Source organism: Pelodiscus sinensis, chromosome 20 (assembly GCF_052426305.1).
Source record: "Pelodiscus sinensis isolate ZL-2025 chromosome 20, ASM5242630v1, whole genome shotgun sequence".
Classification (NCBI taxonomy): Eukaryota; Metazoa; Chordata; order Testudines; family Trionychidae; genus Pelodiscus; species Pelodiscus sinensis.
The window spans coordinates 11584123-11596758 of record NC_143071.1 but is presented as its reverse complement, the minus strand read 5'-3'; the positions used below and the strand labels follow the sequence as shown (position 1 = coordinate 11596758).

At 46.5% G+C, this 12636-nt stretch overlaps 1 protein-coding gene across 3 annotated transcripts in view; it reads left to right on the top strand.

The window, feature by feature from the left end:
- Positions 1-12636, top strand: part of RAB11FIP4 (RAB11 family interacting protein 4) — a 295826-nt gene that overhangs the window by 245092 nt on the left and 38098 nt on the right. For all 3 annotated transcript variants that reach the window (XM_075903842.2, XM_075903844.2, XM_075903843.2), the window contains one exon: positions 10556-10779. In XM_075903842.2, the coding sequence (XP_075759957.1) occupies positions 10556-10779 (224 nt within the window). The remainder of the gene's footprint in view (positions 1-10555; positions 10780-12636) is intronic.

The window sequence follows — 12636 nt, the reverse complement described above, 5'->3', positions numbered from 1 at the left end:
GTTCTTACCCCCTAGCTGGGCTCGGCCGTGTAAATGTAGTATCTCCTGGACCTGGCCACAAGCCAGGACTGTGAACCAGCATGAGCTGGGACTGAGGCTCCCTCCCTTATCGACTAATCGTGTAATCAATAGAATTTCTGTCGACTACACGATTAGCTAGTTACTTGCTTCCTAACATCCCTACTTTGAGAGACACTGATTTACATGATTTACTGACTACATGCATCTGACGAAGTGGGTCTTTGCCCACGGAAGCTTATGCTCCTATACTTCAGTTAGTCTATAGAGTGCCACAGGACTCCTCGCCGCTTTTACTGATTTACACCTTTCACACAACATAGAAAGAGTAAAGAGTAGTGCGTTCAGCTGACTTAAGTGGCAGGGTTGTTTATGCAGTATTTCCAATCTGTAGGTAATTGGAAAGTATGACTTTATTTTGTGTGAACAAATCCACAGACAAACTCTTCCAAATACCTAATAAATTGTTTGACGTACTTTACTGTGTGCTATGCGGACACCTTCCCAAATCAGTAGTGTCAACTTTGTCTTGACAATACAAAGAAAAATCGGGAGCAGACTAGTATACACCTCAATTTTTAATTCATTTTCGAATTGAATCATGCCCTTTCTCCGTCCCTCTGTAGGTTTGTGTGGGGTTTTTGTAACCCCGAGTTCATTGTTTCAGTGTTCTAAGCATCTTAAACCCTACCTAGATTTCTTTTTATTTAACAAAAGCTGAATAGCATGTGTTCGTCAACCTTGTTTTGTACAGATAGTGCTTTATTTCTGTTATGTAGGAAAAAAATTGATGTTCAGAGTTAAATCTCTCAACTTTTTGAAAAAACTGAGCATATCCTCTTGTAGAAGTGGGTATCTAAGGTTCTTGTGCTAAACATACTTTCAGCACTGTCTGAAGCCAAAACTACTGGTATGAATGCTTAAAGATTTAAGTGATAGAAATGTAGCCGTGTAGCTAAATGTTAGTCTGGTTTAGCTGAAACAAAATACAGGACTATGTAGCACTTTAAAGACTAACAAGATGGTTTATTAGATGATGAGCTTTCGTGGGCCAGACCCACTTCCTCAGATCAAATAGTGGAAGAAAATAGTCACAGCCATATATACCAAAGGATACAATTAAAAAAAATGAACACATATGAAAAGGACAAATCACATTTCAGAACAGAAGGGGGATGCAGGTACCTCAACTACCCACCCAGAGAAATAAAAAAGCAAATTGAGAGAGCCAAACGAATACCTAGAAACCATCTACTACAAGACAGACCCAAGAAAACCAACAATAGAACACCACTTGTCATCACCTACAGCTCCCAACTTAAACCTGTCCAACACATTATCAATAAATTACAGCCTATACTGGAACAGGACACTAAACTCCAAGAGGCTCTGGGAGACAGACCCATAGTCTCCTATAGACAACCACCTAACCTCAAGATGATTCTTACCAACAACCACAGGACATACCACACTAATACCAACCCTGGTACTTTCCCTTGCAACAAACCCCATTGCCAGCTTTGTCCACATATTCACTCTGCTGATACCATTATTGGGCCTAACCAAGTGAGTTATAAGATCAAGAATACATATTTCTGCGCCTCCAGAAATATAATCTATGCTATCATGTGCCGAAAGTGTCCGTCTGCTATGTACGTTGGACAAACGTCTCAGACACTTCGCCAAAGAATCAATGCCCACAAAACAGACATTAGACAGGATCACAAAGAAAAAACAGTTGCTTGCCATTTCAACCAGAAAGCACACTGTCTCAATGACCTACTCACCTGCATCCTACTTCAGAAGACATTCAAATCTGCACTTGAAAGGGAATCCTCTGAACTGGCATTCATGCTAAAATTCAACACTCTCCGCGGGGGGCTGAACAAAGACCCCAGCTATCTTACCCATTACAAAGATAGCTTCCCCAATTATCACCTCTAATACTATTAACTCACAGACTTCTACCCTTCCCCACTTCTAATATCATTAACTCACAGACATTCACCTTCCTCTCCCCCCCCACCCCCCCCGCATCCCCCTTCTGTTCTGAAATGTGATTTGTCCTTTTCATATGTGTTCATTTTTTTTAATTGTATCCTTTGGTATGTATGGCTGTGACTATTTTCTTCCACTATTTGATCTGAGGAAGTGGGTCTGGCCTACAAAAGCTCATCATCTAATAAACCATCTTGTTAGTCTTTAAAGTGCTACATAGTCCTGTATTTTGTTAAAGATTTAAGTATTTGATAGCTTTAATAGTGTACACTTTCTTGCATCAGAGGGATAGCCGTGTTAGTCTGAATCTGCAAAAGCGGTGAGGAGTCGCCACTTTCTTGCATGTTGCTTAATAATGGTATTCACTAATTCCAGCTTTAATCGCTAGAGATGGGGGTTGTTTTTTATCGTGTACCTGTCATAGGTATTTTCTTTGTGATTTCCCGTGACTTATTGCAGCTCCATTTGTGATTATTTAGGCTTGCAAGGGATCGGTGTTGATCTGTAAACCATCGATTTCACCATACAAGTGCACACAAATAGATGGAAAAAAAATCTCCATCAATGACTATTGAGATTTATAGACAGGCAAAGTAAGAATGATGCTGCTTGAGAACTTGTTAGTTTGATTTAAGGATATTTACAGTAACTCCTTGCTTAATGTCATTATGTTCCTGAAAAATGCTACTTTAAGCAAAATGATGTCAAGCAAATTCAATTTCCTCATAAGAACTAATGTAAATGAGGGGACTAGTTTCCAGGGAATGTATTTAGGGTTGCCAGGTGTCCAGTTTTGAACTGGACAGTCCAGGATTTGAGCCTTCTGTTCAGGAAACAAATTGAGAAAATAGAAATGTCTGGTATTTTCTACATAAGATGTAATGTAGATTGTGATGATGTCATGTCAAGTGTGTCCAGTATTTTTGTTGAAACCATCTGGCCACCCTAAATGTATTTCAGCAGAGAAGACAATCTGTACATACATCATATACATTTTAAACAGTTTAATACTGTACACAGCAGTGATGATTGTGAAGCTCGGAGGAGGTGGTGGAGTCAGAGGGGGGACTATTTCTAGGGAATGTCTTGATACTAAATCAACTAGGACTCAGCTGAGCCCTCAAGGGTTAACATGTTGCTGATAACATGGCTGCATGCTCTGTAAGGCAGCATAGACAGAGGCAGGAGGGAGGGAACACAATAGACTGGCAGCAGTGGCTGCAAATGCTTCCCTGCAGAAACTGAACCTGCATTGTCCCACTGAAGTGCACTGCTCTGTCCTCCAGACAATGCATACACAGCTGCACCGTGCCAACGGGGGGTGGGTGGGTGGGGGTGTGTGTGTGTGTGTGTGTGTGTGTGTGTTTGAGAAGGGCAGACAGAGACATGCATTGCCCCTTTAAGTAAGCTGGTCCCACTTCAGGTACACTCCTCTTGTAAGTAGACTATGAAGTCCAGACACACAACTCTATAGCTGTGATATCCTGCTTTGTGGAGATGGGGTAGGGAGTAAGGGACTCAATCAGGGGGAGGAGGGACGTTGTGACATTAGCATGTTTTTCCTCTCCAGTAAGCAGGAGGCTCCAAGAAGCCTCTCCAAGGCAGGAGCAGCACACCAGTAGGGGTGGGGGAGGGAAGGCAGCTGCCCAGCTGCATACCTTTCAGTGAACTTAGGGGAGCTGATGGGGGCGGGGGGACTGCCAGCCCACTTTGTTTCCAGCCCCCCACAAAGACAGGCTGCTTTCCAGGAAAATCCTGTAAATAATGGCCAAAGCAGGCAGCCAGAGGGAGTATTGCACAACTTTAAAGGAGCACATGCGCTAATATAGTGGTTCCCAAACTTTTCAGCATCACACCCCCTTCTTGATTTTTGAGAAACTCACTCCCCCCCCCCCCCATGGCAGCAAAACTTGGGGGGAGTGATAGGGGGAGCTGGGGGGCCTCGTGGCCCCCCCCTCGGAATTTCTTCATCCCCCCCCGGGGGGTACGCCCCCACCAGTTTGGAAACCCATGCTCCAATAGATAAGCAACAGGACATGAGCCAGGGCAGCATTAAGTGAGAAGTTATTGTACTCTTGTTTATTTTCACATGTAGTGTTGATCCATGTTCCCATAATTTTGTGCAGCTGTGAAAAGTTAAATTAGATAAATAGAAAAATGCTTACAATATATGTTGATGATATCTGTGAATTACTACTACTACTAATTATAATTTGAATTCTGCCAAGCCTGTGAATATTACCTGAAAGTTTATAATCTCATGTGCCTTAAACATTGTTTAGATCTGCTCCTTCCACTTACCTCTGTATCTATCAAAAGGCTTATCTTTGTAAGAGTCCTCACTAGAGAAAATACACTTCAGCTAACAGATCCCAGTGTGACACTGCTAAAAGATCATAAGACGACAAATTGAGCTTCAAGCACCTTGCACAGTCTTGTTTCAAGTGGGGATGTGAAAGGTTAACTGATGGGAACTGCATGCTGTAGGCAGAGGGCTGCCCCATACCTTTCACCCCCTCTCCTCCCCTGCTCCATCTTTAATTGGTTAACCAGTTAAACATTACGGTTAACTGGTTAACAAATTAAATGGAATTTTTATAGCCCTAGTTTCAAAGCACTGAGAAGGATTGTTTCACATGATTACCATTGGCTAACAGAACTTGAACGGCCCTCAGTAATGGCCAGGGCTCGACAAATAATGTAATCTACTCGCCCATGGCCAGTAGATTACGACCCAGAAGAGCCGGCACAGAGCGATCTGTGTAGAACGGTGCAAAACCGCACGGCTGGCGAGCCTTGGTAACGGCTCTAGCGTGTTTTGAACCCTGACTCTCTCAAGTGGTGTGCTTGCCCAGACCACAGTTTGGAGATGTGGCTAAAACACCAAAAACCCATCAACAATGCAAGACTAAATGTGCTAGACTCCAGTCTCCTCATAGGTTGTGCTTGTAATGGTGATTGGCCTTAAAGTTATATAATTCCTAGAAAATAGTCTTCAAAAGTGTGGATATGTGTACATGCCTGTACCTAGCATACATAGCCGCGATAAACACATTTTGCCATGTACCTTTGACTGCCTTCTGAACTCCAAGCAGTTTCACACAGCTGCCCTCACTAACCTGTATTGTTTAAGGAAGTAGTGCTTCTGTTACAGCAAGGACTACTCTTTCTCCCTCAAACTTGTCTCTTTATAATGACTAGCCTGGGTATAAAGCAAGTTTCTGAGGCAAGGTCTATACTACTGGAGAAAGTCGATACACAACTCCAACTAAAAGAATAGTGTAGCTGGAGATGACATACCATAGGTCGAATTTTTCTTGACCTCCCCACAGTGGGGACACTGCAGGAGAAACTCTCCCATCGGCTTCCCTTGCTTCCTAAGACTTACTGGAGTATTGGGGTCAATGGGGACACCATCAGCAGTTGATTTAGTGGGTCCTTACTAGACCCTCTAAATCAAACCCCGGAATATCAGTCTCTGGAGTGTCTACCTCCAGGTAAGTGAAGACAAGCCCTAAGGAGTTGTGGGGACTTTTACAGTAAACTGGTTACCTGGGACGGCTGGAATTGTCCAGAGTTGAGCTCTAGTAAATATTTTTCAAACCCGTGGGGCTGAAGCTGCAAGCCCCTGGCTGCTTTGCAGGAAAGCCCCACAACTCTGGAAAACACTGATAATTTAAACATTCTGCTGTTTTCCCCAAAAAGGTGCTGTTTTTCCCCAAAGCCAGTACTCTAGATGGGCTTAGAAGTGGAGATTTTTCAAGAGTAGAGGAATAATTACCATTCTAAACAAGACTATATGATGCTGACAAAAAAGAGCTAGGTACAATGTGTGCCGTGACTTCTTATAAATGAACATCGTAATACAATTTTAAAATGTGCCTCATTAGCCTGTTGAAAATTGGTGGGGCAGGCAAATGAATATCCAGCACTCTGGAGAGATCAACTGTATATTTAATTGCTAATGGACTTTTTAGAGAGTCTGCACTCCTATTATTAGAAAACTAAATGTAAGCTGTTACCTGCAGGATTTGGAACGGGTATCTGCCATGCTGTTGTTGACCTTCATTCAGTTCCTCACATTAATTTGGTTTAATGCCAGTGAGACTTACGTGCTGCGTAAAGATTTACTTAAGCAGCACACGTTTTCAGTAGGACTTCCAGAGCCTTCTCTTGGATCACAGAATGTTTAACAGCTGTGGACACTTCTGTAGCAGCAGCTAGTGCTTAATTGCATCAAATCCTCAAGAAGTGTGGCAACACTGTGGGTTACCACACTGCAGCGAACATCGAGGGTGACTCATGCCCATATTGGGCCTATGTATGTCTAAAGATATTAAAAATAAGCAGCACAATTGTTGTATATGCACATGTCTTATTTGTGGATCTCGATGCAATTTATAAAGGAGAGAAGAGTGGCTATCCTCATTTCACAGTTGAAGAAACTGAGGCAGAGACAGTGCCTATAGTCACCCAGCAGAAGAATCAGTAATAGAACCCATGTCTCTTGAGTCCAGTGATCTAGCCACTAGGCCGCACTGCCTTCCCTATGACTAATGTAATGCTGTGTGAATCTCTGATAAAATTTTCACACGTAGCTGTGTCACTCTTTGCATCTTTGAAAATGTTACCTGTAGACCAAAGTTATTGTTTAATATGACTAAGATGGAAACATGGAAATATCTGGAAAAGTGCCCTTTAATATGCTGGCTTTTAACCTGGGTGTATAATTCCTATCTAACATCAGTGAGCATTCAGCATATATAGAGAGGAAGAAACTAACTTCCTAGAAACAAATGAGTCCAAAGTTCTGCTCTACTGTGATTTGCATAAGGGTTGTTTCTTTGCAAAAGCATAGTTGACATAGAGCTGGGGGAGGAGTTAAGAGTTGTTTCTACAAGCAGTCTAGGGATGTGAAGGTCAGTGACAATATTCCAGCAATGACGTATAAGAGGGAGACGTTCTACATTTATATGTACACTAGATTTATCTGGCATTACTTGCCTCCTTAGCTCCAGTTTTGGTTTTCGGAAAATAAAATGAAAATGTCCGTGCTTCTTTTAAATCCTTGCTCTGGGGTGAGACTGGAGATGAGAGGTTCAGGATGCAGGCTGCCCGGGGTGAGAGACCTACCCCATCCTTCTCTCACTGCAGCAGCTTGGGACCTGGTGAGAAGCATCTCTCCATGGCTGCTGCAGCTTCAGCAGGCACAGCCAGGGAGGGGTGCATGTCCCCCAGCTGGGGCAGGTCCCGGTCTGTCTGCCCCCGGTGCTCTCCAGGCTGAGTGAGGAATGCAGAAAACTCTGCACTTTCCCCTCGCTTCCTGGTGAAGGGGAATAGCCAGTGATGTCTCTGTACCAATTGGAGGGTGGGAGGGAAGGAAGAGGAACTTCAGCCCTCCCTGACCTCTCTAAAGGTTGCATGAGGGGTGGGAGGCTCGAGGCAGGGGCTGGGCAGTCCCAGAAGGGGGAAAGGTTAGCTGAGGGCACCTTTCTCACCTGCCTGGTGATTCTGTCCTTTTTTTTTTTTCTATATGGTTTTATGAGAAGCGATCCCATTTCAGGCATGTCCTATTTTCCTGGCACAACCGAACCCTGACCTTGCTTTAAATTATAAGAGGAAGCTGCATATCGAATCTGGTGGTCCAAGTTTTTCCATTTAAGCAGAGTTCTTGGATGGATGGATGAACAGAAAAACTCTCTCAAATATGTATTAGATTTCTTCAGTAGCGGTCAGCGATGGCATTCCAGGAATGCTAGTAGCGGGTATCTTAGTTCAATTTCAAAGTCAAACTTAGCCCCCCACTCTGCAAACATGTATACTTGTGCATAACTCTGAGCACGTGTAGTCCCAGAATATGGCTGGGATTTCCAAGAGGCCAAAGGACACTAGTGTCCAAGTCCTGAGGGATAGAAGTACCTAATTCCCATAGGCTCCTTTGTAAAATCCCAGGCTACTAGTGCTTTAAAATATATAGAAGGCTAAATAGTCCCCACCCTCCACACCCATTCCTGTGTTTTTGCTGACCTAACTTTTGGAGGGCCCAGGGATTTGGAGTGGTTGTTTGTAAGTGAATTAGTGGGGTGTCTTGAGGCTTTTGCTCACAGAGAGCTTTCTTCCTGACTGTCTAGGTCAGCAGTGTGCAACCCAAGGGGGTTGTGGCTGTCTTCCTGGGGGGTTGCCACGGCGGGGGAGAGGGGAGCGGCAGGGGAGCAGACCGATGCTTTAAATTAAAGGGGCACAACAAAATATTCTGGCTCTCTTTCCCTCCCCCTCCCCCCCCCCCAAATAATCAAAATTTTCCCAGCACTACTGGTCTAGGTCATTGGAGTTAAATAGTTCTTTAGAACTTAGTGTTTTAAAGTCTGAATAAAAAGTCAGTGTTGCTTTCATATAATCAGGGCTCATAAACTTGGACTCCTAATATCCTGCTGCTATTTCAGATGTCAGTCTTCCAGGAAAAAAACAGGGTAGATGATATAAGGCCTGAATTTCCAGTCATGATTGTTACAAATGGTTGTTTTTAAGAAGCTGCAGCTTTTTTTTTTCTCCCCCTTTGGTAAAGAATAGTTTCTTGTTGCGTCAGCTGTGGGACAGAGCTATTAGTTAAACTACATTAGTGTCAGGTAGGACACTGTTGCTCTCATATAATGTCATCTTAGTAAGGGACTTGAATTTTACAAGTGAAGATTAATCTTTTGCATTTGACAGACTCTGGTGTTGTCAGAGCATAGAGAAAATAACTGAGCATCTGCAAGGATAAGCCGCAGCTCCTAGTATAAGTAAACTCAGATACTAGCACTGCTGGCAGAGACGTCTGGCTAACAGCAAAACTGGAATGCATACAGAAATGCACGTGGCTAATGACTTGCAGTAATAGTTGTACAGTGAAGGGGAAATTTGAGCCATAAAGTCTTTCAACAAATAGGCAAATAGCTCCTGTTAGATCCTGCATTTCTGTGGAGAGGTTATGTTACTGTATGAGCAGTGAAACTCTGGCCCCTCACTACCTTTCTTGGTAAAGGATGCTACGTTTACATCTACACTGCAGCGGGGTACTGGAGGTATCCTGAAATAGCTATTCCATGTCTTTTGAGCGTGCCCATTATTTCGAAATATAACGGGCTCACTATTGCGATGTCCCTGTAAACCTCATTTCATGAGGAGTCAGGGACGTTTCAGAATAGCGCTTTATTTCAAAATAAGTGCTGTGTAGACAGCGTCAAATTTCAAAATAAGCTATTTTGAAATTGACTCGAAATGAGCGACACAATTTGCATAGCTCAAATTGTGTAGTGTTTTGCACTCCGGGGGCAGTGTGGACGCACCCCATGGGAAAAGACCATTGCAGACAGATGAATGTTGGAGACCAGAGATCTCCAGCTGCGCAAGGGGGGGTGTATAAACCCAGTTGTGAAGAGTCAGTTCTGCCGTCGTGGATGCTTGCTGTGGAAGGCAGGTTGAGGTTCCAGACGTGCTCCTGCAGCTGACCCCCCGCAACACTGTGGAACGCCTGTTAGAGGTTGGCCAAAATTTATTCTTTAGGTCACTGGTTTCCAACCTTTTTAAGCACAAGACGTTTGATTTATTTATTTTATTTATTTTAAATGCAAGTGCGATCCAGGATCTACTGCAAACCAAATACCCTTGCCAGCCTCCTTCATGCCCCTTCTCCGAGGCCCTGCCCCTGCTCACTCGTCCTCCCTCCCCCATTCTCCCTCCCTTTCACCAGGCAGGGGCAGAGAGTTGGGGCGCAGGCTCTGGTCTTAGGCTAAGGGATTTGGAGTGTGAGAGCTCTGAGCTGAGCCTGGGGCAGGGAGTTGGGGTGCAGGAAGGGGGCTCAAGGTGCAGGCTCTGTAAAGGAGTTTGGGTCCAGGGGGCTCAGGGCTGGCGCTTGGGATGCAGGAGGGGTTCATGACTGGGCAGGGGTTTGGAGCTGGCTCCAGCTGGGCACTGCTTACCTCAGGTGGCTCCTGGGTGGTGGTGCAGTGGGGCTAAGACAGGCTCACCCCTGCTCTGGCCCTGCACCGCTCTCAAAAGCAGCCAGCAAACTCCCTCCATCCCAAGCCCCGTTGTGCTCCTCTCCATTGTGTGGAGATAGAATACAAGGTGGGAGGGGGGCACCCTGACATCCACGCCCCCTCCTCTCCCTTCCCTGCTCTGCACAGCAAGCAGGAGGCTCCGGGGGGTAGGGGGGAAAGGGCAGCTCCCAGGCAAAGGGCAGGAGATGCACAGCAGGGGGGGGGGGGGGGGGCAGTTGAAGTGCTGTGCTTGATAGCCTCTTGGCCAACCCAGTCAGGATCACCTGTCAGACTCCAAGATCCACCAGTAGATTCTGAGCTACTGGTTGGTGACCACTGCTTTAGAAGAATCTCTGTGTTTGTAGGATCAGGCCCTCCAATGGAAATGCTTTTAAATTCCATGCTGATGCATCTCTAGGAGAGAGAGAGAGAGAGAGACGGCTGCTGCTCCCATTTACACTGAAAATCTTGCAGCAAACTTACATGCCTCCTGACTGGTCTTTCCCTTCCATGGACAGGGTAGTGAAATCCAGGACAGTGCCTATTTGGACGGTGAAAGCACGTACAGTGAGGCAGAGCTGTTCCCTGATGAAGACACGATGACTCTGGCCCAGCAAGAGGTTCACCATGAGTCCGACATGGACAGCGCCATCGAGAGCGTGCAGAGCTCAGAAGCATCTGACGTGTGTTGCAGCGAAGAGAAGGACGTTGTGCTCAGCGGACTCTTTCTGCCTGTAGACAAGTGAGTGGTGATGTCTGTCAAGGCACAAGTCTTAGGCAGGGGAGGGGCTAAACCAGCTGATCCCTGGTTTTAGGCCTGTCTGGGCTGAAGTTCTCAGATGTCTGGAATAGGGATGTGAACGACTAGTTGCTTCTCTTCCCGCCTCCTCTCCCCTCCCCCCCCGCCCTTGCTGCCTCTATCAGAAAGAGGCATCAAGGGGGAGTGGAAGAGGAGGGAGCAGCTCCATGCGGCGCTGCTGCTTTGAAATGCCACCTGCAGCATTTCAAAGCGGCAGCATGCATGGAGCCCAGCGTCAGCCCTGAGTGCCCAGCTGGCCCGGGCTACACATGGTGTTTCAAAGCGGCAACGCCGCATGGAGTCCTGGGTCTGCCGCTTTGAAACTGTGTGCTGCCACTTTGAAATGCCGCAGGGAGCATGGGGCTGGTGGAGGGACAGCTTGAGTCCCCCGCTGGCCCCGTGCTCCTGCAACGCTTTCGACTTCGAAGTGTAGCAACAGCCCTGGGACTGTTGCTACACTTCAAAGACAGAGGCGCCTGTATCGACTAGTCGAAATTTTACATCCCTAGCCTGAGATTGGGTGTCCAGATCCTTCTATTGAAAATTGAATGGGATTTGGTCACCATCTCCCTGGGTGGCTTTGAAAACCACAGCCCCTCCTGTCTTCTAGCATGTTCTCCAGGCTCTCGCAGGGTTAACACGTGTCAGTTCGGCTGGAGCTGAGTCCCATTTTAGAATGACAACACCAGCTACTTATGAATTTGGATCACCATGCTAATTGCCCAAAATGGGTGGATTTTTCATAGCCCATTGGCATTAACTCGAAGCAACAGAGCTTGTAAGTGGTTCTCCAGCCTAAGTCAGTCTCTGCCAACACACTCCAAGGATGGGAGGGCCTGGCTGAATTGACTTGGTAGGGGTAGTGGAGGAGTTTGTTGCCATCCTCGGTGCTGGGTTCCCCCTGGCGTCTGGAGGCACCTTTAGGTTTGTTGGCAGCTAGGGTGTTTCAGGCGTGGGTCTGCAACGTTAAGAAGTCATGTCTGGCAGCCAGGGAAGGACACACAACTTGTGACCACCTGTGACAAGTTTAGTGTAAGTGACTTGCCCAGCATCGGGTAGAACTGTGGGCACCATCCAGCCGATCGCAATCGACTGGTTGATCACAGGGGCACTGCCAGTTGATTGCAAGGCAGATGTTCTCAGCCCCCTCTTCTCCCCGTTTCCAACAAGGAGCCTGCACTGGCGCTACAGCCTCCTGTAAAAATAGTGCTAGCTCCGGCTTCCTGCGGCATGCGGGGAGGGAGTCCCGCAGTTCTGTACCAGATCTGGAATTGGATCTGGCGCGGAGCCTAGGGACTTCTCCCTCCCTCCCGCAATGTTGAAGGAAAGGAGGAAGGCAGCACAGGGAAGGAAGGGAAGACTGGAAAGTGTGCACCTCTCGCCTGCCCACAACAGCACGTGCGCTTTCTTTTCTACCCTTCCTTCCCCATGCTCCAGGAAGAGGGGTGGGGGGTAGTTAAAATGGCAGGGCAGGATCCAGAGCGACTGGATTTCTTAAAGGAGCCACGTGTGTGCTTCTTCCAGTGCTGCCTTCAGATCCTGCCTCAGATCTTCATTCCTGGAGACCCCCAGGTATCAGCTGAGCTGCTCCTTCCCCCCCCACCAGCACCCTGGCCAGGCCCCCACCAGCACCATGCTGCTGCCACCTTCCTCCTCGCCAGACTCCTATCCCCAGCTTGGCTCCTGTACCCTACTTTCCACCCAGATTCTGCTAGGCCACTGGCATGGAACCTCTGTGGCAGAGGCAGGGATATGATCCAACGTCATGACCCTCTTTCTCTTCCTATGATCCCCTGCCTC